Below are 27,097 nucleotides of genomic sequence, written 5' to 3'. Positions count from 1 at the left end.
ACAGAGATTGAAATTCACAACCAAGATCAGTTCTGCATGTTCATACAGGCAGTATCTCACAGGAGGCCAGTTTCAACTATGCTAGAAAGCAAACACATCTCTAATAAGCCAATTGAATTACTATTTGCTTACATCAGGGTAATATTTGCCCAAAGAATATGGATGAATTATAGCTTATAGCTCACTTCCTGCAATTGTCTTTGTCCTTCAGAGCTGTGGCATAATTACCTTCCACTTTAGTATATGGCTTCCATTTGTAGTACCATCCCCGGAAAGGTTTGCTGTTGTATTCTGCACACTGCTGGGCACGGAAGTCCAAGCTATTTGCTGGACACGGCTGATTATTACAAAGTTGATAAATACGGCTGGAACCTTGGCAGAATTTGCCGCCATACTGTGGCCTAAAAAAAAAGAAAAAAAAAATTCTTTTGCAAAACCTACTTTCTGTGTGATTGGCATGTTACATGAGTATGAGAGTACAGAGAAAATGAGAGGACATATTGTCTTAGGAAATCAGTATTTCTTATATGGGCCATTAATTTTCATGGTTCCCAAAACCAAGCAAAGCAGTTGCCATGAATTATCTGCTTGGATCACTGCAAACTCAGCAAAGACACAACCATCTAGAGGTGAGTCATGTTTTCACTAATTTAAATGTATAGGGCTATTTTGTATTGGCTGATTTCAATCTTGTTATATACCTATTTTTGCTCTGCTGTAACCCGGGAATGAACATGTGCAAAGAATTACCTATCATCACAATAAGAGTTAATAAAGGATAACATAACACTGATCAAACATAAACAGAATGAATAATTACATTTGGCTGTTCATTTGTTTTCTAAATAATTTTGAAAAAAATGTACTTTTAAACAGTCAAAGGAAACGGGGACTGTGCATATTTGTTCTGCTTTAGGAAAATGTTGGAATTCGTGGGTAACTCCATGTCAACTCCACTTCAGCAGACCTTACCTGGGCATTTCCCTTAATTTTGGCCAGAATGAAAAGAGCATGCTCTATTAGTTTGCAAGTATGTTATGTTATCAGAATAATAGCTTTTTAACTATTTGGTCTATGCATATGACTGTATAACAATGTCAAATGTAAGACTTGCTCTTTTTAAAGTGACTGAGAGGCCTCATAAACTGCTGAGAAATGTATTCACTCAACTTCTGTATTCCTTATGGATCTACATAGGAATTCACTGATGTTATTTTTGCAGTTTCACAATGCTCAGATATACATCTGCAAGTACTGGGCCAAATGTTCAAAACACCAAATTCTAAGAACTGTTTGTTGTATTATACAATTTCTCGCATCAAGTGAAAAGAAATGTAACAATGCTGCACTTACACACATTTGTGTAACAATTTTTAAAAATTAGGGAACATACATACTTGGAAGACAAGCTATGATCTTTCAGTGGATGGCTTCCCCGTGTTACACACACATTAAGGAAAAAAATCAGAATAATATGAAAGATATGGAATAATAATAATATATTAACTCTCAATAATTAATAATAATAGTATAAAAGATACAGTTGCAACGTATTGTTTGTTTAAATCTCTAAACACTATGTTATAACTATTCCCCCTATCAAGTATCCCATTCAACTTCTCTTGACATGCATCTGACTGGAGTAATGTGGAGGCAGCTTTGTGCAACATGGATGAGAAAATCCAGGTGCTTTTTCTGTTTGCTTTATTATAAATTTTAGCCTTCATATGTCTAACCCTCTACCCAAGCTGGGGCTTGGTTTTATGTTTTGAATCAGCTTTGAATGTACACAATATCTGCCTTTTCCAGAATTCTGGGCTACGAAACAGCCTTTCAAAGGAAGAGGTGGAAACGCACCTGCTACTCTATTTAAAACTGGGTTAAAGCATCAGCAAAATGTGTTTTGGAAAAAACCCTAACTTGTACTGACTTTTCTTAAGGTCACCTACTAGCTACACTGACATTGGGTATAACAGCGAAGGTCTTAAAAAGAATCAGATTTTCTGCCCTAGTTGGTGGCAATTCAGTCTGTGAAGGGTGGGGAGCGTATGTAACATCAGTGAAGTCAGGGAGTATTTATGCTGACTTTGTGCAATTGGTGAGAGCTTTAAGGCAGCCAAACCGTTGGGTCCTTACTCAATTCTCTACAGACTTTCCTTTACTGCTTCAGCACATGTATGATTTTTGACCTCCTTCAGCCCCAGACAACAAATCTGCTTTAGTGTAAGGAAAAGAAGCAACCTCCTTCCAAGTAAATGCCACCAAACAAGCACTATAATAGAATTATTTATGGCTAGATCGTGATTTCTAGCCACAGTCTTGCATTTGAGGATGGTATAAAATTCCACCAAACTAAGGGAGCACTGAAAGAGGCATTCTGTTTCCCAGCTCTGTTACAGCATTTTAATATTACAGTACACTCCCATGACTGAAACTGTTGGCCAGAGAATTGTGGAAACTTCCCCACCTTCACTTTTTACCAACAAGATGTCAGTAAGAGTTAAGTAATTTACAGGAAACTAGATGTAGATCTACTAAGACATTTCTGAGAAGACTATTATCTACACTGACAAAATCATGCTTTTATTGGTGACATTTATACCACCAGTAGATTTTGGGTTGACTGTCTACAGAAGCTCTAGTAGTATAACTGCGCTTAGGATGGAATGCTTTGCACAGAGGGTATTCCAATATTTCTGTAGTGATACAGTGCTCCTAATACACGTATCACCTAAACTTCATCCATTCATGTACCTCCCCAGCGTTGGCATGCATAGGTAAAGATACCCACATGAACAGATGCTGTTAGAGCTGAAGCCTTGCTGAGCATAATTGGAAAAGGGAGAAATTTGGTGAGAAAGGCCAGTAAAAAAACAATCTCCAAAGAATGATTTGTAAAAGGAGTATAAGTGCAAAGATATAAATACTCCACTTCATGTAAGACTTAAATATTAAAATGCTACAAGAGTAGCTGAAATCAATTCTGCAGTACCCTTTTAAGAATAGACTTAATGAACAATGAAAGTAAAATGGATACTAACTGCAGTGCAACACAGAGAGTGAGAAATCCTGGAATTAATCTGATCAAGGAGAGTATTTTATGCATTACAAAGGGAATTAGACTCTGAAATTCTGGACACCTATCTTTTCATGTTTTGTAATAATTTAAATTCAAGACAGAACATTTCTGCTCATATTATGAACATATGATAGTATCACAAAGACTATTTTATTCTGCATGAATTTGAAAGGTCTACAAGGTCTTTCACAATCTTCATTTTTAATTGGTATTTTAAATGGCATCATTACTTTGCATCAGTTTAAATCTGCATTGTCTGTAATCACTGTTACAGATATTGTACACAAAATATTAAAAAGACGTGTTCAAGCAATTTTGATTTAGTCTTTTGATTGCATACATGCCTAAAACTCCATTCTACTCTTACTGAACAATGCATTATTGTGAAGTGGGTAGGATTCAGTCCCACAGATATGATTTAGGTATTAATTTAAATCTCTCGGGCACTCTTCAGGTTCTTTCCCAGCTAAACTATTAAATTATGTAATCTATTTCTATCTTGGAAAAGTACCTCAATTGTAAAATGTTGTGATGTATGAAAAACAGATCCATGAAATTACACTGTGACAATTTACAGAACTGTAATGATTTTAGCAAATCTCCGTAGTTCTGTGTTCTACAGATGACCTCCATAGGTGTTTGTTAGTATGAATCGTACATAACTTCAGTGGTAATTCAGAAGCCATACCCAGAGCTGTTGGGGTATGGTCACAAGGTCTGTCTTAAAATTGTCAAGAGAAAGGGAATTGAATTGGTTGGATATCATTTGCAAGAGGAGAATTTCATATACAAACACAGGTAACGAGATTTCATACGCAGCAGCCTGAATTTGTGTTCTTCACCTGTCTTTAAGCTTCTAATAAGGCGTGTCACCTTTAAAATCACTGGAAACTTAGAAATCTCCCTCAATGTTCATAAGAAGTCAGTTACTTTGAAAAATGGGCTACTTATTTAAAAACCTCATTTTAGAGTCCAGTCAGTTCTTCAGAGATCCACACTGCTTGTCCTAATCTTTTACAGAAATACATTTTATTCTTTGTGATTCTCAAAATTTTGCTATCCAAAATAATCTATCAAGCTTTTGAACAAAATAAACATTAGCTCCTACACAAATCTGGATTAGGAAAAGTGAAATAAATATATTACATATGAAATAATATACATATATGTACTGAAATATATAAACATCTGAAATCTATTTCAGAAGTTCAAAAAGAAAGGAATCATTATTCTTTGTTTATGTGTAGTTATAGAGGTGAACAATGAACAGTGACTAGGTTATAAATCGTTCCATGTGGTGTAACATTGAAAATGGATAGTATAATTTTTCTAATGATTCCACATTTATACAAAAGTGCTGTGATGGGAAATACAGCTACCTGGATATTCGTGCACTGTTGTGCAGATGGGTTATTTATAGTCCTGTCATTTCATCACTCTAACTCTGAGAGAGATTTATAGTATACTCATTGTACTAACTGAATTATCACTAATATAATAAGATTAAATTTAGTATAAACATGATCCATTTCTGGTATCAAGTCTTACTTGGTTACATCAAGTCTTACTTTAATTAGAACAGATCACTCTGAATGCAAGTTTTAAATACATAATGCTACAGTAAGAGACACCCTTCATGTTAAAAAGCTTCTGTTTGAAGACCATTGGAAATCATTATCAGTTCTAATAGTGCACCAAACTGAAACATTTCAACTACTGGACATTATTCTATCACATAGGGAGAGGAAGGGAAGGCTTATGAATAAATGCAAAGAACAATGTGCATACATACAAATTTAGCAGGCAAAACAGAGACCAAACTAGGAAGACCAAAACATATGTATGATGTGTAATTGAGACCCTGCATTCTCTTGCTAAATAGTTTAATAAAGGAAACTATCCAAGTAATTTTATTTATCAAAATACACTGAGAAACAACAGAAGAGGTTGAGAAAATGCTTTGCTATGGATCTGCAAAAATTGGCTTGACTGAGTGAGGGTAATAAAGACTATTTTAACTAACTCACATTTTCCTATAACATAGTATATGAAGCATGGATATTATTACTGCAGGACTGTATAGTAGGTGTGAGGCTTCTTTACAGCCTCATATAAACTGTGTCATATTTTCTCTGTTTTTTATTACTGCAGTTTAAATGCTGTTTTTATTGTGTGCAATGAAGAATACATGTGTCTATGCCTGTTGAAGCTGTGTATGAAATAAAACAGTGAAATCCTCTTTTTCTTGTAAGTTGAAATGAATTGAGTACTTGGGAAAGATGCTGGTCGGATAACACTTGACCTTTACTTTGAAATAGTATTGTAAGGAATAGTAGTATTTACAGTGATGAGACATTCACTAGAGGAAAATACCAGAAATATTTCATGAGCTAGCGTACAATTCTAGGGTTCAGCAACTTCATTCTGACCTGTGAAACATAAAAGAATGCAAAGAACATGACAGACATACAAAGACATCTGTCTACAACCATTTTGAAATTGACTTTAAACATTTTTGGTTTATTATCCTGGATAATATGATCTCATCAGAAGTCTTAATAGCTTTTAAGACCTTTTTCCCTTGCTTTTAAATAATTATGTGTGAATATGTCTGTATGGCGTTTCATTACTTTTGCAGGTATTTGATAAAAGGTAGTGTCACAAAATAAATTGAGAAAGTTGGGCTGTAGATTTTCTAGTACTCTAGCAGTCTTCAGACAGCCACTACTTTCTAGTATGAGGACATATTTCTGTCTTTCAGCTACTGATTGGTCATATTGGACATGAAAGAAAGGTCTTAGAAACATTTTCACATGTACTATTTCCCTACAGAAATGGACTTTTATTGTTTTGTTGTTGTTCTAATAACATAAATAGTATAAAAATAATACCTTTTCATATCTATTTCTTACTTTGGATTATTGCAGTGTCTTTCTTGATATGTGACCCCACCTCCACAAGTGCGAGTACACTCTGACCACTCAGACCAGGCAGACCATTGGCCATTTACAGGCTTGGGTCCATGATCACCGTATTTGACACACTGTCCTCTTCGACACCACTGCCAAAAGAATGCCAAAAAATATCCCATCAGTTAGTGGTACCTAATAGATGCAAAAAAGAAAAAAATCCACATTTAAAAGCTCCGGTGCTTAACCATAATAAACGTGAGGTCAGCCACCGAACTCAATGAGATTGTTCACAGTAGACAAGGACTCTGAAATAGGACATTGATCCATACAATGGTATAGATAAGTACTGTCCTAAAATTTGTCCAAGTTTTGAGTTGAAGATCTCTGAGGTACAAGTTTTCAAAACTCTTCTCTTGGACAGTGTCATCTTGGTTTACTCTTCTCCAGAAAAATCCATGTTAATTTACGGTCTTGTGCTATCAGAACCTCAAAACTTCCCATGTAATTTAAAAATAGTCTGCTAAAATTCTGCTAAAATTTCTGCCCTTTATCATTCAATTATGAAATAGTGAACAAAGAGAAAAAGCAAAACAGATGATTTGTCAGTAACTGGAAAAATCAAAACAATATTCTACTGGAAGAAACATTACAGCAAAAGAAAATGTTTGGGGTAAGTATAGATGAGCGTAAATTAGAAGGTTCAACTAAAACAAATAACCATGCTCTTTTAGTAGTGATCACTGATGATAACATGCATGATGGCCTTAGTCTGTAGAGTAAACATTATGGCTTAAGGAGTCTTTGTATCAGAGTGGAATTGGAAGCCTTGATCTAACTTCTGTTATAATTAATGGATTTTCGTACTGACTTAGATTTACCAGATGTATCTTATTCCATACCTCGATGGGAGATGCATCACTCCCTACCATCAGATAGGTGCCACTGTGAGTACCAGTCCTGACTATGTATTGCAATGCAGTTGTTTATAGAGCAATCTGGAAGTCTATGATAGCAAACCTAGAGGGATCCGGATAAAACTGGTTTTGACAAGAGCTGGTATTTGACCCAATACAGTCTAAAAACAAGTTAGAGTGACGATGTCCTATTTATAAAACAACTTACCATACTTATACCACAAGCTGTTCCTTCTGCTGCTGGCATGAACTTTGTCTCGCACCTATGACCCACTTTGTGACACCAGAGAGATTTGCATATATCCTGAAAAGAAAAAAGTACTCGCTGTAGTACTCATAATTCCCATTATTTCCTGGTGTTTAGAAAGACTAACAAATGATACATGCCTTTGCTACCTTAAAAGCCATATAAATAAAACCTTTTCTGAATTTAGAAAAGCCAAGGTTTAAGATTCATAGGACAGCCATAGCCTGTATATTGCCTTCCTGTTTATGCACCATTTCACTATATATTTTTTAAAACTTTTTTGAGTGTGAGATTATAATAGAATAAAAACAGTGTTAAAAAGTTCAAGGCTAAAATTTCATCACGTCTGCAGGGACTATAATACTGTGAAGAAACTAGATTTTCTAAAGCACAGGAGGTATCTGGGAACACAGTCTCTTCACAGTGCTGTTCACTCTCTCTTCTTTGTTTCTTAGCTGTAGAAGAAACACAGCTGCCATCACGTGATAAATGTGGTTAGTATAAAATAAATCAAAATACTCCAGGATACTAACAGGACTCAAAGAAATGAAAATACTTCTGTTCAGAAAGAGCACTCCAGATTATTTAATAAAATGTCTTCTCTGAAGAGATCAGCAAGGAGTGTAGCAGTCACTAAAATAATGGGTTAATCTAAATTAATCCTTCATCACAAACTCAAGACTATAAATTACGTTTTTATTGTTCTAAAATAACCCTACAGATCTTTTCCAGACTTTGCTGTCAATGCATAAGAGTAAAACAAAACACAAGAAACTTAGTCCTTTATCCCACATGCCACACCCCATGCAAGTTTTGATCAAAACTCTACTGCCTGCTAATTTCCCTTAGCATAATAGGCAAGGGCTCATGGGTCTTATATATTCAACTGCACTCCTTATGACTCCTGGAAAGAACACACTTCCTTCTGAAACTCCCCTGGGGTTGTGATATTCCTCAAAAGAGGCCAGTACCTTCAAAGCAAATTGCCAAGCAAGATAAGGTAGAGAAATAGCCCAGGCCTCTGAAGAACACTGTATTATTTGTACTCATTTAGTGTACTGCAGTTCTCTAATGTAATTTTAACTTTTTAAAAGTATATCAATAGGTACCTTTACAAAGCTGAGGTTGCACAGTTTTGCTTTCATTCCAAATTGCCATTTGCACTGGGTATCAGCATCATAGATCTGCCCTGGCAGTTTGTCAGGGTATTTATACTGTCCTGTTTGCTTAGGTTCATCAATCAGGCAGGCAGCTTGAGCTGTACTATAATGAGAATGTATATTAATCATGACTATGATCTTTATATCAAAATATTTTAATCTGCTACAGACCAGCAAAACACATATTATGGTATACAGTACCTTTAACCATCTTTAAAGGTATGGACTGAAAAGAGAGTATCTGCTTGCAGGAGCCAAAAGATCTTGACATCTTGTTGGTAGCCTGACCTGCAAAGTTTTAAGCAAGCAGGAATTTCCAGGCTTTGGGACTGTTGTGACAACAAGAAAGAAAGATGTCAGATTCTTTTTCTCCTTTTATTCCTGTGTAACCAAGAGCAAGGTGATCTAGTCTGCTTCTTTCCCTTAAATGGATTCCCAAAATCAGGAAACAACAGGGATACTGTCTCATTTCAGCATTCGCTTTGTATGGATTGACAAACAGGAGGCTGTTGCAGCTTGTGTGCTTTGGATTGTCTGTGTCCAGCTTAAGACTGAAGGTACCCTATGGTCTACTTTTTCTCCTTTATATATGCTTGAGAACCCATGTATACAGAAGGTCACTCTGTGCTGGATTTATCTTCCAAGATACTCTTAAGATACTAACTTGGAATTCAAGGATCAGATCCACAGAACTATCTAGCTGCTTGATTCTCACTCTAAGGAATTAACATCTAAAATGCCTGTATTGGATCTGGGTCTTAGACTGCCTACACATTTTTTAGTAATCATGTATAGTCTACCCATGTATGACAAAAAAAATAAAAGGGAATTTGTACACGAAAGGACTGCGATTCTGATGACATTAAACATAGACCAGAAAACAGTTCCTCTAAAAGCATCACTGAATAATGCCAACATGCTGGAGAAATAATTGGCATCTTTTTCTTTTTCCTTCTTTTCCCCCCCTAGAAACAGTATATGAAAAATGTCCTTATTCATGACATGAGCTAGATCAGGAGAGAAACTCCAGTGAGAAAGGCCACTAATGTTAATTTACATTTTGTAATGACTTTGGTACCACTGTGTCTGCCCTCTTTTGTGTTCACTTCCTGCTAATTCTCTAATAAACTTAGCTGCTGACAGGAATGCCTGGGAAAGAATGATATGCCAGTCATTACTGCAGGATATTCATGGAGGCTGAAATTCATTCTTTTGAAACAAGGCAGGACAAAAACACTTGTATGCCATACCATCTATATGCTTCTTAAGTTCATGTGTGGGGGCTCAGATAGTACATTGGTTTAAGCACATTTTAAAAGAGGTGAATTTCACACTGAAGTAATTTTTATGTCTGTTCAAGAATTCAAGCCCAGTTACTAAAGATACATTCCCTGGCACTGGCCCAGATTTACATCTGACCTACCTGAGAAATTTGTTGAGATACTGCCTGCTGCATACAGACCAAGAAAACACTCCATTGTTTCCTGTGAGTGTGGGAGACATAATATTACCCTCAGCTTTTCTACAAGGATTTCCTTCTCCATCATGAATCATGCCAAAGCTGAAAAGAGAACCAAGCGTTAAAGTGAAAATCTAGATTAATCAGAAGCAAAACAAAATTTGGGGCAGAAGAAACAGTTTCTGGGTAACAGCTCTATGCTTGAACGCCACAGGGAATGTGGAACTCATCCCTTTCATTCCAAAGGGATGAAAACATGCACCATACAAATGACTATTAGTATGAAACAAACTCCAATTAATAGCATTCAAATTTTATTGTTATCATACACTTGTCTGGTGAGAAAAAGATAGTCAAGTTTCAAGAAAGACCCATACTGGTAATGCACAGGAGCTCTGCAATGTGACCTAATGACAAGACACTGGCACAAAAGTACCAGAGTTGCAGACTGTGTCAGAATTTTTACAGTTTAACCATTTCTCTTTCCTGAAGGAGAAATGTTTTGTGGTGACATGGATGGAAGTAGTGGATCTTATGTTCAGTCACACTTGTACTTGCCTGTAAATCTATCAGCTTAAAACATGCACGCAGTCTGAGCCTTTCTTTGCTTTAGTGATAATGCCTGTTAACATGAATGTCATGGAGATCAGAATCCGTGGAAATATCAGTGTTACACTGCTGTAAGAATATAACATAACTGTTCTCCTAATAGGAGGGAAGAACTACATAGCCGCAGTCAATCTGTAGCAAAAGAAGTGGGACTGAATGAATAGAATACAAGGTATAAATATAAAAATATGATTCTTTTTGTAATTTTGGCCACTGACTTGCTATATTATGTCAGGCAAATCACTTTCTTTTCCTTGCCTTTGTTATACACTGTCACTTACTTTGTCTAGACTGCAGCCTCTTTAGTGGGAATACTGCCTCTTACCAGGTGCTTTGCTCAGTCTGCAGCACCAAGAGGCCCTGCTTTCACTGGGAGAGGTGTTAGGATAATATAAAGAATAATAAGTCATAATAAAAACCACATTAAAAAATGATAAATTATGTGGAGTTTATGGATATGATAAAGATAATTTTCAGGTTTTTCCTTTTCACTGTTTTATATTTACTCCTTGTATGGGACATCTGTGAATATCAATGTGTTTTGAATAGAAATTTCATAATCTGTTACTTCAACATTGTAGTACATTGGCAAATTTATGAATGTAATCTGTGCATGTGCAGGGAATATCTAATTTACTGGACTCGATCCTCTACCGTTATAAATCATTGCAGGCTCATCAGAGTTACTGCATGTGTTGCCACCAGCTGAGGCTCCAAACTTGCTAAAATATATGGCTCCTTCTATAAATGGACAAAAAAAGTCCCAACTGAGCTAGTATTTTAGAATCCTTTACAAAATACTAACTTTTTTTACATGCATTGCAGCCAAAGAATCCAGTTTATATACCCACTGACACAATGGGCTCTGAATTCCTGAAGGAACTGTTAAGCTTTGAGGTAAAAACACAAACTACTTAAAGAAAACCATAAAAATGTATAACAACTGAAGCTACTCGGTGGATCACAGAACGTGATGTATACAGTATACAATATTCTCCTACTATGAAATCCTTAGGTTAATATATTCACAGTGGACCTCAGCACCTCCAAGGCTGTCACAGATATTTTTTCTTCCAGGAATCTCTGTACCACAGAGACCAAATTCTGTTTTCTTACATCACATACTAGGTAGTTTTAGGAACATGAACATGAACAAATGATGAAGACATTTTGTATCTGGCACAGATTTTTTCCAGGAGATAACATGCATTTTATTAGACAGGAGTATGGAAGTATACCAAAGAAAGGCTGAATAATATCAGAATCAAAGGCAGTGGTGAAAAAGATGAAAAAAACCCAACATTAAAAAATTTCCAAACATAATCTCTCAAAGCAAATTAGAAAATAAACAGGAAGGAAGGCCATCAAGAGGCAAAAGGGGATAATTCTTGAAAAATAAGCTATGGGCCTGATTCTCTCCTAATATTGATCGAAGGGCCTTAAAAATGTACTGAGGTCAATGAAATTGCATTAGTGTGAGAGGATGATCAAACAATATATATTTTACATGTTTGGTCCCATTGAAAGTGTTGGCACAATTCCCACAGGCTTCACTGGTAGCTGGATTATTCTTTAATTCCTTGCTTCCCTTCAGATGTACAGAAACCTGTGAAAGGGTCACTCATGTAGACATTAGGTCATAGTATATACTGTAGAGCATATTTGTACAATGAAAACAAAATAGTCCTGATTCAGTCATGCAGAATCGGAAGGATTCATGCCTTGACCAAACAGCAGATACAGTACCACTGCTTTTCAAAGATACTCTGTGCAGTAACGTTGCTGCACAAAATAAAGATCCTATGCCCATGTTTTTTCTGACCCTTGATTTCAGGTTTGTACCACATAGAGAAACTATGCTTCTATACTGCCAGTGGTTAGACAGACTCCAGCTTGAGCTATGTTAAAACTGAAAACCAAAACCATGCAAAAAGTTGTGAAAAAGTAATTCAAAATTATTTGGGAAAAAAAAAAAACAGGAGAGCAAAACCTAATCATCTTTAGATTTAATTCAACAATTCAGAGAATATCTGAAGCTCCATGGAAGATTATTACTGATTTTGTTCGAGAGACAGCAGGTTCTTAGGAAAATTACAGTCTTATTACCATAGAAATCAAATGGAAATCCAATGGATATAGATACAGAAAGGCAGAAACCACCACAAAGGTTGGTTTTAACTAAATCACACATTAAATAGGTAGAGAGAACAAAGGACAGGTTGAATGGAATGAATGGCTCCCAGATCCTATGAATCACCGTGTCTTCTTGGAAAGGGACCTCTAAGAGACTCGGAGAGATCACTTCTCCATACTGTAAGCTGCAGTGTCCTTTCTCTTTTTGGAGCAACTACACTGGTACTAGAATCAATTTATCTACCAGAACATGGTAGCAGTGTGGGAAGCTTGTAGATTATTGTTGTCAGCTTTTACTGTTTGATCTGGTTATTACCTGGAATACATAAAATGTCAAAAAATAAAAATAAAAGGAAAGCACCCTGGGCAGCTGATTCACTATTTCATGCTAAAGGACACACCTCTGAATGAAGAGTCTTGACTCTCTTTGGCCTAAAATTGCCTATAGCTTCCCATCAAATTAGAAACAGCTGTGAGGCACCTGTATCAGAATAAGGTCCTTTCACCTATGGCAGCAAAATCGACCAAAATCCCACAGTGATTATTTTTATGATTGTTGAAGAGATGATATTTAATGAGGCCAATGCATTTGGTGGATGCTGTATATATTCTAATCATTATATAGCTCTCTATCAATGATCCATATTTAACTGATTTATATTAACTGGTGCTATGTTTCCATTCACTTACATGTTTGTTCATAGAAGGAGCATGTAAGACTCATGAAACTTACTTGTGTCCTGATTCATGAGCAATTGTAAAAGCCAGTCCAAGGCCTGTATCTTCATTAATGGTGCAACTACGGTATTTGCTGCACATGCCACTGATAGGTGCAAATCCTGAAGGAAGGAAGCAGTAGAATAGCTTGTTCCTCTACAGAATTCCAAATACATATATCATCCGCACTGGTCCTAATAACCCAGTCTGTTGTGGTGCATGAAGATGATTGTCTACTTCATCAGGTTTATCATGGAGGAATTATAGGAGGCTTTTATTTGACAATAAAGGGATTCCTGTATAAATAGTATAAATCAAACCTAACCTCCCAAAATACACTTTACTTGTAAAGATTATTCTTTCCCCTCCTCATGCCTTTACTGGTCCCAAATCAGGGAGGAATCCCATTCAAAAAGGGCAAGTAGTCACAAGAAGAAAAAAAAAATCAGAGTGGCTCAGAAATACTCTTAAAATCAAAAATACTCCTTGAAGAGCTGACAATCCAAAAGGATGTCTTCAGATAGCTTATTTTGCCACTTTTTCTGGGGCAATGATACCAGTAATACTCTTTTTCTTTTAGGTACCTCAAAGACAAGAATGTAAAAATAATACTGCTCTTTCCTCTTCAAGAAGGCTAAAATCATGTGCAAAAATGGGCTTCTTTATTTTAAAATATGTCAGTCTCTCTGAATCAAGATGCTGCTGTTGACACCCACAAGTTTATCAGAATGTGTTTTCATATCATACCTAAAGTATCACAGGGCTCATTTTTCCAAGAGCAGATATCAAAACCCGTAAGCAAGATGGCATGGTCATGGCGCTTTCCATTCTTCCCAACCAGAGCAGATTGCCATTGACAAAAGCTGTTCAGTGACTGGTCCGCATGGTGGTTAATCAGTAATCCACCCTGTAGATATTTCAGAGACAGAGAAATAAGGTGCTTCCATCAGTACTTGAGAAAGGTGATTGAAAGAATAAGAGTTGGTTAGGGAAAAGGGAATTACTTTTTCATATTTGTTCTACATAAACTTATGTATTCCCACGTTGACTGTCTGTGATGCCTGATGCAGCTGACGAGTGAATCTATTAGAACTGTAAAATAAAACTGCACCTCTCCCCAGACACAGAGATATTTTCAAAGCCAGTGGTTGGAATTACAGTGTACAAATGTATTTGATTCCTGATAAAGCTGGACACTAAACCATTTTCAATCTTGTGATTAAAATGTTTGGAGATTTCTGTGGAGGAAAACTATTATCCAAGTAGATCAACCCATCACAAATTTCTTTTCATCAAAAGAGGTTTTGTCTTCTTTTGTCTCAGCACCCTTGCCAAAAGAATTGGCTCCACTCCCAGCTTTTGTTAAATGCTATCTTCTATTTGGGACTTTTGACTCCTTCCCGCTTCCGATCATCACATCCTGGAAAGCCCAGTTCAAAACCTTTTTATTTATTTAAATACTTCTTAAGTAGATTTCTCATTCCAGCCATTTCTCTTCAAGAAAATGCTGGAAATTGTTAAGTTTTACCTTACTGGAAGCATGTCAATGTTTCTAAAGAACATTTATATGAAATGAAGGGTTTAGTATCAAAAACTGAAAAGCAGTGAAATGCAGAAAGTGTGATTTTGGAAGTTTTTGTGGTTTTAGTCTTCTTCTCATGCTTTATGTCTGATATCCTGTAATGAAAGTTCATGTACATAACATGGGAACACCCAATGCTCCCTGTGAACAGTAGCAAAAGAAGTATACCACACAAAAATTCTGACACAACTTACAGGCTCATGTTCCAAAAGAAGAAGGCTCACAACAATAATGTTTATATCACTTCCAATTGTTCCATCTTTAAATAGACTAGAGACCTGCAACAATTATTGAAGAGGAAATATCACCTACATGTATAATATTTTTTTTAATAGACTAAACATATGTATTGAGTTATTGCATTGGGCATCAATTTTCAGTACAAATTAATGGAGTTATATACCTTATAGGATTAATCCAAAAGAGCTTAACCCAGAAGAATTATGCCCCAAACCACTACACTTATTCAAAAAACTTGAAAACCTTCTATTGTTTTCAGTGGGCTTTGTTCTGTCCTTGGTCTCCTGGATCAAGTGTAATCGAGTTCAAAGTTCAAGTTTTATAGTACTAAACTAAAGAGCAAAGCCACAAAGGAAAACATATTTCTAGTTAATTATTTTTCTCAAAATAAATTTGTGCTTTCCTAAATAAATTTTTGTTTCAAGGAGAGACATCAGAAAAAACAGACCAAGATTCAGGATACTAAATGAAACGAAAGTTTCAATTTCAGAGTATCTGCCTTTTTTGTACTACACAAAAAGTATTTTAAAATTTAACATCTAAAATATTTCCCCCCCCCCTTTTTTTTTTACCCTACAGTACTGTTGCCAGAGCTGTGATTATCAAGGTGTGTATTTTTAAAGAGCATTTTGATGTAAATAATACATTAGATGAGGCTTGAAGAAAGGCTTGTGTAAGGTGCCCCTGCTCTTTTTGGTGTCACTTCTTGTCTAATGAAATATCCTACTCTGACATAACAATATTCCACAAGGAAAACATACTTTAGTTACACCACACCTTACCATATTCATAACTGTTAAGATGTACGTTGTTACATTTTCCTTGCCATGTTTCTCCAACATTCTTTTATCTGCCACAACAAGGGTTTCAACATTTAGACTTCCATTTTTCTGAATTTTAGCAGATGATCTTTTGAACCTTGCAGAAGTCCCATATTCATCTGAGCGAATGTAGGTCTCTTCTGTGGGTGGCTTAGGTGCATCTAAAAGGAAATAAAACTCAGTTTTGGAAAAGGTTCAGATCACCCATGAACAGTTTCATTGGAAGAACTATCACAGGTTTAGAGCCTTAGATTATTTTTATAGCATGTGATTTAATACTTATGGCTAAGTTCTTGTATATTTATCAAAAAAGACCTGATTCATTCCTGAGGGAAGGATGGCTACAGGGAGAGAAGAAAATGGGAGAACCACATTCGCATGCAATAAGCAGTTTAAAACAGGGAATTAATCTAATAAAATGGTAGCATCTGTGGCAAAAAATACACAGAGAATTTTTAACAGAATTTCTACATTTTTCCTGTCCTTTTGATAACTTGCTGAGGTGTTTGGCATGTGCTACTTACATAGCAGTTGGTAAAAAAATCTTTTCCACAACAGATGTCCACCGTCAGTACAGAAAGCAGACACACACCACAAGTAAAATCCCTGCCAGCCTGCTATTGTGATTGACATTAGCCTTCTATGCAAATTTGCCACTGAGATTATTCCTGCTGGGAAAATATTTATTTAGTATAGGGAAATGTCAGGCAACAGCAAGGAGGCCTAGACAACAGGATATGCGCAGCCAGCCCACAGCCCAATGCCAGGGTGCACTTTTCCCCTCTGCACTTGTGTAGCATGGTCAATGGCATGGTTAGAGAATGGTCTCTACTCCATTTCTTCAGAGAGATGGAAAATGGGAAAAGAAATCTATGTCCTACACCCTATAATGCTCCTGTTATTCATAGCTTCTTTTGTATAAACCTACACTGCCTTTGCATCAAGAATTAAGTCGAAAGCCACTTTAACATACTCTTTGGATAACAATAGGATTTTTTTTGACACAGGATGTAGCACGACACAAGTGAGGGAGCCTCAGGTAATTAAAAAAATCCTGCCTGTGCCACATCAGAAAGTTATTCCAACAACAGAGCCAAAACAGATGCTACTTCCTTCCATGCCAAGCTGGGAAATCAAGAATACCATAGAATGCACAACAGTGGTCTGCTTTCAAGAACTAAGTCACTCTGAACTATATTTAACGTTGCAAGTGACTATGCTAATAAGATTTTAAAATGTATCACTCATAAACAATTGTCCTTTACAAGCTCAAGGAACTTTCCTGTTCTGGAAGCACGTCAAGACATGAAGACATGCCTCAACCAAGAGTGAAGTTTTTCAGTTCAAGGCACATCAGTTTCCATGTACTATTTTGAAGGCAATACAGCTTCAAGGCATTTGACTCCTAAATCCATGAGCAGTGGAGTTTTGCTCTTGAATTAACTTCACTGCTATTAATAAAACCTAAGCAGCAGCAATGTTTCAAGCATGATTTGCTAACTACTGTCCAGTTAATGCTCAAGATCTAAAAACATTTAGATTGTGAAGAAGAGTTTGAAAGATGAATAACTGGTTTCTCTAGTGCTTAAAAATTGCCAGTATATGAAATTTTAAAAGATGCCGAGTGGGACAAGCTACTTCTACGACACTAAAAGTGGCAGTGTGCTCTTCCCTCTTACTGTTCAGCAAGTTCAGATTAATTCTTAGGTTAGGATGAATTAACCTTGACTAGGCAGTGTTAATGGCAGAGGACTGCCTTCCGTATGACTGCATTCTGAATGCCTTTGTTCATTCAAGCTGAAATTTTCTATTCTAGGTGACCAGATTGGATTTTGCTGAAAATTTCAAACTGATGTGACTCCAGATCTCAGAACAAGACCAGGAAAACAACATAAAAGCTAACATGAAAGAAAAAGAAAAAGGAAAAATAAAGAAACGAAGAAGAAGTAAAAAGTCCCAAATACTCATAGAAGGTATGTTGCCTTTACTGGAGTGATATGTTTTCTTCTACATCCTATATTTGCCCCTACTCAAACAATCACATGTGATTTTATTTGTAGGACTGCATTCATTCACTGAACGTGAGATCAACTTGTTTTATAGATTAACCAAGGCTGGGTATGGAAATAGGTTGTTATTTTTCAGAACTCCTCCTTACACTCTCTCAGAAGGTTACAGCTATGTACTGCATGAAGTGAAAGACCGCAGGATGTGAAAAGAAAGAGTTTCATGGTTAAAGTAATTAAATGCAATCTTGCTTAATCAGATCCTAACAGTGTGTCTGACACCAAGTTCCTAGAGCAATGATGGGTAAATCACTTACATTAAACTCATCACAGTTGGATGCTAATTGCATGTTCTTCATTTAACATAAACCCAGCTTGAATATGCAGCTAAGAACTCATAGCTGTAACTGAAATTATTGAATATATAGATACACATATACAATTACAGTCTTTTAATAAGATAAATCTTTTAAACAAAAACTCAGTTTATCGATTTGGTACCCAGAAGCAATGGTTATTTTTGACCTCTCCTGTGTCTGTGAGTCCCATTTGTAAGACAAGAATAATGATAATATCTTCTCACATCCCAGGAGGTTATGAAAATACAGTGTTCAAAATGCACTCATTTATTATAGGGATAAGCACCATGTAAAAGCTCAAGGACATGAATAATTCTGAATTTGGACAAACAGTCACAGGGGGTACAGTAAGTAAGGCACAAGACCACAGTGGACAATGCAAATAAAATAAAACACTGTAGAGCATATGCGCTAACTTAGCACCATTACCCTCTGCTCTGAAGCAGGCAGCAGGAAAACCAGACAGGAGGGAAAGGGAGTATGCAATGAGGTAGTTTTGAACTGCATCAGAACGCCAATGTTTACAGGCTGAATCATCAGCTTGTGCATCTGGCATTTGAGGTCTAGCTTTCAAATCTAGGGAGAAGGATTTCTGAAGAAGCAGACAATTTTTAATAAGCAGTTTTCAGGCCTCAGATAGGCCTCAGTCTCAGACAACCACCTTTTCCACTACCTACTTTCTCATTCCTTCCCTTCTATTTGTTTTCTCTTTCTTACACACCTTTTGGAAAAGGAACCTGCTCATTTTCTCAGAACTCAGGTAGGAAGTTGGAAGAATATAACTGGACTGAGACAATGTTTTCAATAATGTGTGCAGTCCTGGAGACCCTCATTAAGAACCTCAGCTAAGAAGCAGATCAGCTTTCAAAAAGAATCAACTGAATGCTGTAAGTACAGATATAGGGTCCAAGCAGGCTCTAAAATATTCTGCAATTTGAGGGCCTAATGAAGGACTCAGACTAGACCTTGGCAGGATAATATATTCCAACATGTTTTTTAAGAGGTGGCTCCAAAATCTTATTTAAACAATTTACATGGGATGTTCTTTTTGAAGTTCTCAGTTGCTGAAAATTTCATTATCAGATGGTGAGTTCTGAAAGACTTATTCTCTATCCTCTCAGAAATTAATGATTTGGAAGACTTTTTCTCCATCTTCAAGCCTAATTAGTTATATATCCCTAAAGTAACAGAGAGCAGTTCAGGGACTTGGCATCCATCCCTGTGCAGAATTGCTTACTGAAAACTATGTCAATGTAAAAAAAAAATCAGGCAAGGGATCTTTTAATCTAGGTAGAGAATAAGAAAACTAAACAGTGATTCTGATGGCTTATTAAAACAGATGATGACATCAATTTAAAGGAATAATCAAGTTTCTCATACCTATTTCACTTTAGAAAGGTATAACTTAAAATTATTATGTCTCCATCACAAAGGTGACAGTGAACCACACCTCAGAATCACCATACAGTCTCTAAGAGCCACTACCTCAAACAAGGAGAGAAAGTTTCCTTACATACATTTCTTGCGACGTCCACAAAAATGTTGCTTTTGAAACCTTCCATGGTGGTAACCATTCGCTTGAGCATGATACTTGTGGGAAGTGTGAATTCTGTGATGACCAAAAGAAAAGTATTTGGGATTGGACTCTACTGTGTACCGGTGCACCTTCTCTTCTGCAGTTCGTTTATATAATACATGAGGATGGTGTCCAGCAGGTGATGTGTAGTTGTGCTCCTGTGCTAGCTGCTGAGGTAATGGAGATATAAGGAACTCGATCTTCCGTGTCCTTATCAAACCTGACTAAAAAAAGAAACAGCACCACAAATTAGAAAAAAGACTGTCAAGGTTCACAGCTGGAACATGCTAGCTCTTAAAGTGATATCCCTTCAAAGCCTAGACAGATTGAAATGTGCTCCTCTAAATTAGATTTATTCCACATATAATCTAGATAGTCTTTCCAATTAAAGTATGCATTGTTTCACTGTGGAGATGACCATGTTTCACATTTGGTAACACACAAGACAAGAATGTTGTGGGATTGGCAGCATAGCACCTGCACACAGTACCATGAATAATCTCGTATACAATATTAATCCATTCTTCACAATATAGATTTGTATGTGTGTTTGTGTACAGGATATACAGTCTCACATAAAAAGAAAATGCTTTTGGAAAATGCAACTTCTGATAAATGCAAACATTAGTAAAACAAAATATTTGAACTACGATTCAGGGTTTTTTCAGAACAAGGTATTACCAGACAGGAATCCCATACTTAAGGTTACTCTAAGTAGAAATGTAAGCACATTATAGTACAGCAGCACAAAGTGGAAGCATCTGAACATTTTAGTACTATCATTCAGTAATCAACTCCCCGCAATTTAATCATCATAAATGCAGTTTTAAATTTATGCCCTCTTACAAGAGAACACTGATCAGTGAAAGCAAGTATGTGATTGTTTTCCTTCTTGGATCCCTGAAAGACAAGTAAGTATGGGAAAACTACACTGTAGTTTTCACATAGTATCTGTGCATAAAACTGCACATGTGATGAAGTGTTTCCAGGATCAGGGCCAGGGAAATGTGGGTGGCACTGAGGAAGTATTTCCATGCAGCTCATTAATCAGTTATGATTTTATTTCATTTCTTGGTTTTGTAAAACATGTTGTAATAAACACTCCTTTTTACCAAGTCAAAAACCAAGAAGAAGTTTCATCAGGTAATTCTATTACATTATATACATAATACTAGATACAGATTTTTGGTTTGGATCAGTGAGGCTCTACCATGTGCCAACACCCTCCTGCCAAAATTGACATCCCACGAGGACTACATATCTCTTATGCTTCAGAAAAGTATGTGCAGACAAAAAAATGTCAATTGCGAACCATCTTGCCTGACATCTTAAGTCCTCCCAGATCATGATTCCACCTCCTTCCTCAAAAAGTATTCTTTGACAATGCACATATTAGACATGTATCACCTATTCCCTTCTGAAATGGATGCTTTTCTTCAGCCTAACCTCCTAGAACCAGAATGCCAAGGGTATCAGAAGGAGAGCAGTTTGAATGCCTAATGTAAGCAATGTATTTCTTAAGGATTTGTGGAATTTTCTGCACTTTCAGAACTGTTTCCCATGAGGAAAACTCAACAGAAAATGAAAAGCAAGGGAAAATAGCAAGTTACATATGAAATCTTCACAGCTTTAACTGTTTACTAAGCTAATGCTAAAATTGACTTTAAGTCTATTCCAGCTGAAAAGTTTTATCAGAGATACACAGGTCCTCAACAGTCTAGTCATACACTATGGCCTTTGCATGGAAATTCACTTTGGTCTTTCCAAATCAAAGGTAGCTTCACAGTACTCCCCAATATAAGCATCCTTCATGGGGGCCTAATAATAGCTCTCAAAAAATCATACTGTAATCTTGATTTTGACAATAGAAAAGATTCCATATTATGAACTCAGAGGGTCTCATTGCCTCCTGAAAAATAATATGAAAACAAACATAGATGATATTCTGATTAACAATTTGCCCCCTCTCCTTTCTTCAGCACAAATTCATAATTACGTATCTCAGCCTATATCTACTTAACATTCTAAATGAAGGTTAAAATTGCCACTGTCAATAAGAGACAGGCTTTAAATAATTGACAAGAATTTAACTTCCCTGCTTACTGCAGTAAGTTGGCATATTTCAAATGTCAAATCACATTCGGTCATGACAAAGTACTTTCCTGTAGGGAAGAAGACTAATATTTTAATCCTTATGATGTGTGTCATCACACAATTTAAAAGTGGTTCTGAGAGGCAACCTTTATCTACTAGAGTGCACTGATAATTGGGCACTGCTAAATGATTTTTTTTTTTCAGCTGGAAGACAGAAATGTAGTGAATCTGGTTTTTATTTCCACATTTTAAAGGTTTCCACATCTGAAATTATTCCTGCAGGATTCATTTTGTAAATGATTCAAACCATATGGAACAAAGGGGTTTCTACATTTTCCTGTAAGAAACTGTCCCTGATGTACACCAAGTTTCAGCCCCAAATGTAATTTCTAAATTTAACATTATACGGGTGGATTGAGAATTTGGGGCCCTGCACTGCATGTATATTGCTGCCCCTTTACATAGGTTGTAGCTGACTGAGTGCCTTACAAACATAGTCACTTTTTTTCCAGCAGAAATGACCCTAAATCTCCAATAAGACTTCTTTCCTTTGGGTTTTACATCAGACACATCCTCCAAATTGAAAAATGTTGTGTGAATGAAAGATACCTTCTTTTTGATAACATCTAGTTTTATGAAGTTGTCGAGAAGAAAGGGGAAGTGCTACAGAGCAGTCTGGACACTCATTCAATCACAAAACATTTTCCATTTCTTCCAGGTATGGGATGGTTTCAACGATCCATATTAAAATAATCTCTTTGGTAATTCCAGAGTAATGCTGAGAATGCTGACCTGGCTTCTGACAGAGATGCAGTCCTCTAGATTGCTGCAAAGGGGGCAATTGTGCAATAACTGCCAGATACTTCTCTTGGAGGTTCTTGAATTTTAGCCTTTAGGTAAAGCAAAGTGGCCTATGGCTATGGTCATGTTGCCTGGAAAATATGCCAGCTGAGAAATGCCAGAGCACAGAGGCAGGATACTAGCACAGAATCATCTTTTCTAACTTTACAGTGCCAAGGAATTCCAGTTTCTTGAAGGCCAGATTTTGGCTAGTCTGTACTCCTGGGCAGTGTAAGTGTTAAAAAAAAAAAAGCGTTCCTGGGAAATTTTGCTACAAATACATGAAACGTCTATCTAATTGTGAGTTAGATGCAATATGTTTATCCAGCTCAAATACTTCAGTAGATGAACAAATACTGTCAAAACTGTCATGGAAATTTATGCATTAGGTTTCCTATTGGCAGCATAGCTTTAAGTATACACATGATTTTCCTTGAATCAGAACTCAGTGACTTTTTTCCATTAACTTTGATGGGTTTGGGACCCAACAAGGAGAGGGTCAGATAGGTCAAAACTCCATTTTTATACCAGATTCTCTGCAATTATAACACCATGAGAGGAAGGAGGATGACAAAATCTAACATTCTTACTAAGTCTAGACAACACAGCTTGAAAAAGACCAGTGACTCCTGTCTATTCCCTCTCTCTCTCACTGTGGCTATCACTAATAATAGCAGTAATTGTGAGAATATGGTGGGAAGGAAAACCCAAGAGATTGCTCATTTGGAATTTGCTGTTCTCTTGTTCTTCCCTCACAACACATATTTGCTATTCTTCTGTAAGGGATATTCCATGCCATTGGAAAGTAAACAGAAAGACATACGTTGATCTGTGTGGTTAGCAAATAAATCTGAATCAATAAATTAGAGGAACTTGCAGTTTGTTTGCACAAAAGTTGAGAAGAGATGAGAAGGCAACATTCCTCCCACTTGTTATTTGTTATGAAATGTTTGCTTAGCTCTGGGCTAAAAGAATTTTCAGATCCAATACATCTTTGTGAAATTCCTCAGTATTAGGGTGTTATCACCAAGGTAAGGCACTTGTTCTGTTTTCTTGGTGTGTTTCAAAAGGAGGAAGAATCTCAAAATGAAATTTGGACAAGGGAAATGATATTAAAATATCGGCTTCAAGATTTTTTTTCATTGAAGTTAGATGATAAACTGAAAAATAAGGAGAATTTTTTAAACCACTGAAAGTTCATCTTAGCTATACAAAACCAGGTAAATCTTCCATTGATTTTAGACTCACATGGAATAGTTTTGAGAGTCACATGCTAACATATCTGTTTCTAACAGGTCTCATTGGCCTCTTACTGGAACAGCACAAAGGCTGCTCCCATTTGTCTCCCCCTGTGTTCTTAGACTCTGAGTGAAGCCTTTGGCTGCTTACCAGTCTGTAAACCTAATTCATCTTGAGGTTTCAGCATCTCCAAAGAACAGACCCTCCATAAAAAACAGAGCAGTGACAGTGAGTGAAGGATTTTCAGAACTTATATTTCGTGCCTATAATTTAACAAAGCTAAATTCTGAGATAATAAGACAAACCCTTACTCTAAACTAGAAGAGCCTGATGGCTGTGGGTTCTCTGTTTGCATACAAGGCATTTTCATTACACGCAAATTAAAGGCAATAGCTTGGCCATATGCATATTAAGGTTACAGGATTTTCATAAACCAGATGCAAATAATGAGGTAAGAAGCATAATGACATGAAACTGAGAATTAAGACGTATGAATAAATTAAGTACAATGTCTCTGCTAAACATAACTACTTAATACTGACGCAAAGTTAAATTACCATTTGTACGAAGACAGGCGTATCTCAAGTAAATAAAGTGCTAAAAAGTTTGCATATATTGTCTAAGGAATACTACTTATATCCAGAATGCTTTATTCAGTGCTATAAGCATATACATAAAATTAGGTGTTAAAAAACCACTATGTCTTAACTGAGAGCAGCTAAAGCAACAGCCAAAGAAATCAATGAAATCTATACCATTAGATGAATGTGCATGTACTCAAGATGAAAACTGTCTCAAAAGGAAGAGTTAAATGTCATTTCACACCCATTAAAATAGTTCCAAATATTCATGCAAAGTTTTAAAAGACTTGACAAAAGATCAACTGAAATCGGCATAAAGCTTTCCATAGACTTCAGTGGACATTGATCCAAGACTTCTGTTGTGTTATTTCCCAACTTTCCAGCTCCTAAAAAACACAAATCATTGATTCAAACACATCTTAAGATGAGTTACAGCACGTAAAGTACAGAGACATAAAGTACAGTTTTTAGTTCTACTTAAATTAACATATAAATTAAGAACTTCCTTGAAATATAAAGAATAATAAGAATAGATGTCCTAAGAACTATGGTTGCTGGTTATTTAAAATTATCTGAGGTCAAAGATGCCTATATATCTAGTATTCACATCATAATATTGTTGGGACCTTCTCATGTCACAGCATATTGCAGTCTTTTCTCATTCACTTTGGAGTGAAAACTCATGAAATTATCTTAGCTACAGTTCATTTTAATCAAAGCCAAACTCTTATTTTCTGCCCTGATGCTCTGCTAAGTCTCTGGCACTTTGGCACCACAAAGGAAACAAAAAAACACCTATCTCTGCCACCAAAGAATTCCCTTGCTGGAGGAGAGACTCCCCTAGCTCAGATGTCCCACCTGTGGGTTTGTCTGCCAGATCGTTTCCCATACTGGAATAATGAGCATCTTAGGAGCAGAAAAGAGGGTACAATGGAGATCCAAGGAACATGAAGCTATTCATACAACTTAGAGCTACCTGACAACAGCCAGAAGTTGCGTTTGGGCCCAGACTGGCCCCTAAAATTGGGCAGATGGCAATTTTCAAATACCAACATACTGCACTGTGTGCTAGAAGAAGGGAGAGGTCTCCCCATGACTCCTGTACATCTGCTCAGATTCCACCACAGACTGATGAGGCCCTTCCCTCATGTTTTATAAGCGGATAACAGTAGTCCCTTCATGAAGTATAGAAATGATCTTCACGTTTGCGATCAGCCCTCCATTCATTCTGCACATGCTCCAAGGCAGCTGGTGGCAAGCCAGCTCAAACTAGAAGCAATGTAGCTGCTAAGAGTCTGGGTTATTAGCTCAAGCACAGCATAACATTTATGTGTCTACATGGTATTTTGTAATATCTAGTTCATGGCCAGCAGCTTGGAGAACAGTGACAGCGATTTCAGATCCATTTCAATTGCGTACTCAGAGAAACCCATGTGGAGATGGCAGTCCCCTGTGCATATACCAGCAGCCTGATACAAAATCCTGTCAAGACAGCAGGAAAAGTGCCAGCTGTTTAGAATGGGCTTTGGGTCAAGTCTCAAAAATGGGGTAAAGATACAGTTTTCTCACACATGCCAAGGAATCCCAGGAAGACTAATGTCCTGTTAAGTTTGCTAACATTCATCTTACGGACTCCTCTTTCCTCCAAAGCAAGGATATTCAACCAGTACTAGCACAAGGCTGTTCAAAGCAATCCTGCATCAGGTAAGCAGTTTAAATAAATTATTGTTTCTTTAGAGAATGTGTAATGAAGTAGACTCACCACTTGGGATGGGTTAAGTTGGTAGTCTGAAAAATATGTGAGACTATAACCTTACTACAATCATAAGCAAAACTACTTCCAAGAATTATAGCCAGCAGTAGAGTACAGCCTGACCTGGAATTGTAGATACCCGATATCACTAACTGACTTTCTGAGAGATGGGTTATTGAGCACCTCTCACGTTGGGGTCAAAATGGCAATGCTCTGGAAAATATAATCAAAATGAGCAAATTAAGATGTGAAATTAGGTAGAAAAAAATGACAAGCAACTTATCTGGCAAAGCAGAAAGAAAGAGCCGAACTGCAGAAAGTGTTGCTGAGGTGAAAGATATCTTTACCCTTGGGAAGCATCATGAGCAAACGGCCAAACCAATGGCAGTAAATCATGGTAATTAAAGAAGTTCATTCCCTCACCGCTATGACCTACAGCCCCTTTTCTGGGTGGTAACTGCAAAGGGACAGCAGCAGCTAACAGAGCTGAGGCGTATTTTGCCTCCATATGCTGTTTCTGTCCCCCTCAGAAGGGCACTTCACACAGATGCGCCCCTGTTACCGAAGCACTGGGTAAATTAAACAAGCTTCTGAGAGACAGTGACAGGGACGGGATCCACGATTCTCCAACAAAAAGTGAAAAGTCTGGACTCTAAACCCATACACACGTTGTTAAATAAATGACTGACTTTTTAAAGAGTGTTAAGCACCCAGGAGCTCCCATTGAGCTGAACATTGTCTCTGCAAGCATTTCCAGAGCGCATTTATACCAATTT

At 36.8% G+C, this 27,097-nt stretch overlaps 1 protein-coding gene across 2 annotated transcripts in view; it reads right to left on the bottom strand.

The window, feature by feature from the left end:
- Positions 1 to 27,097, bottom strand: part of ADAMTS18 (ADAM metallopeptidase with thrombospondin type 1 motif 18) — an 80,231-nt gene that overhangs the window by 31,233 nt on the left and 21,901 nt on the right. For both annotated transcript variants that reach the window (XM_069793411.1, XM_069793410.1), the window contains exons 4-13: positions 19,756 to 20,038; positions 15,835 to 16,034; positions 15,007 to 15,090; positions 13,978 to 14,137; positions 13,247 to 13,352; positions 9,736 to 9,873; positions 8,262 to 8,415; positions 7,114 to 7,209; positions 5,992 to 6,140; positions 229 to 401 (exon numbers count right to left, since the gene is read on the bottom strand). In XM_069793411.1, the coding sequence (XP_069649512.1) occupies positions 229 to 401; positions 5,992 to 6,140; positions 7,114 to 7,209; positions 8,262 to 8,415; positions 9,736 to 9,873; positions 13,247 to 13,352; positions 13,978 to 14,137; positions 15,007 to 15,090; positions 15,835 to 16,034; positions 19,756 to 20,038 (1,543 nt within the window). The remainder of the gene's footprint in view (positions 1 to 228; positions 402 to 5,991; positions 6,141 to 7,113; positions 7,210 to 8,261; positions 8,416 to 9,735; positions 9,874 to 13,246; positions 13,353 to 13,977; positions 14,138 to 15,006; positions 15,091 to 15,834; positions 16,035 to 19,755; positions 20,039 to 27,097) is intronic.

The sequence above is a fragment of the Haliaeetus albicilla genome, chromosome 10 (genome assembly GCF_947461875.1).
Source record: "Haliaeetus albicilla chromosome 10, bHalAlb1.1, whole genome shotgun sequence".
NCBI classification, from domain to species: Eukaryota; Metazoa; Chordata; class Aves; order Accipitriformes; family Accipitridae; genus Haliaeetus; species Haliaeetus albicilla.
The sequence above is the reverse complement of the archived record's forward strand: the minus strand, read 5'-3'. Positions and strand labels throughout refer to the sequence as shown.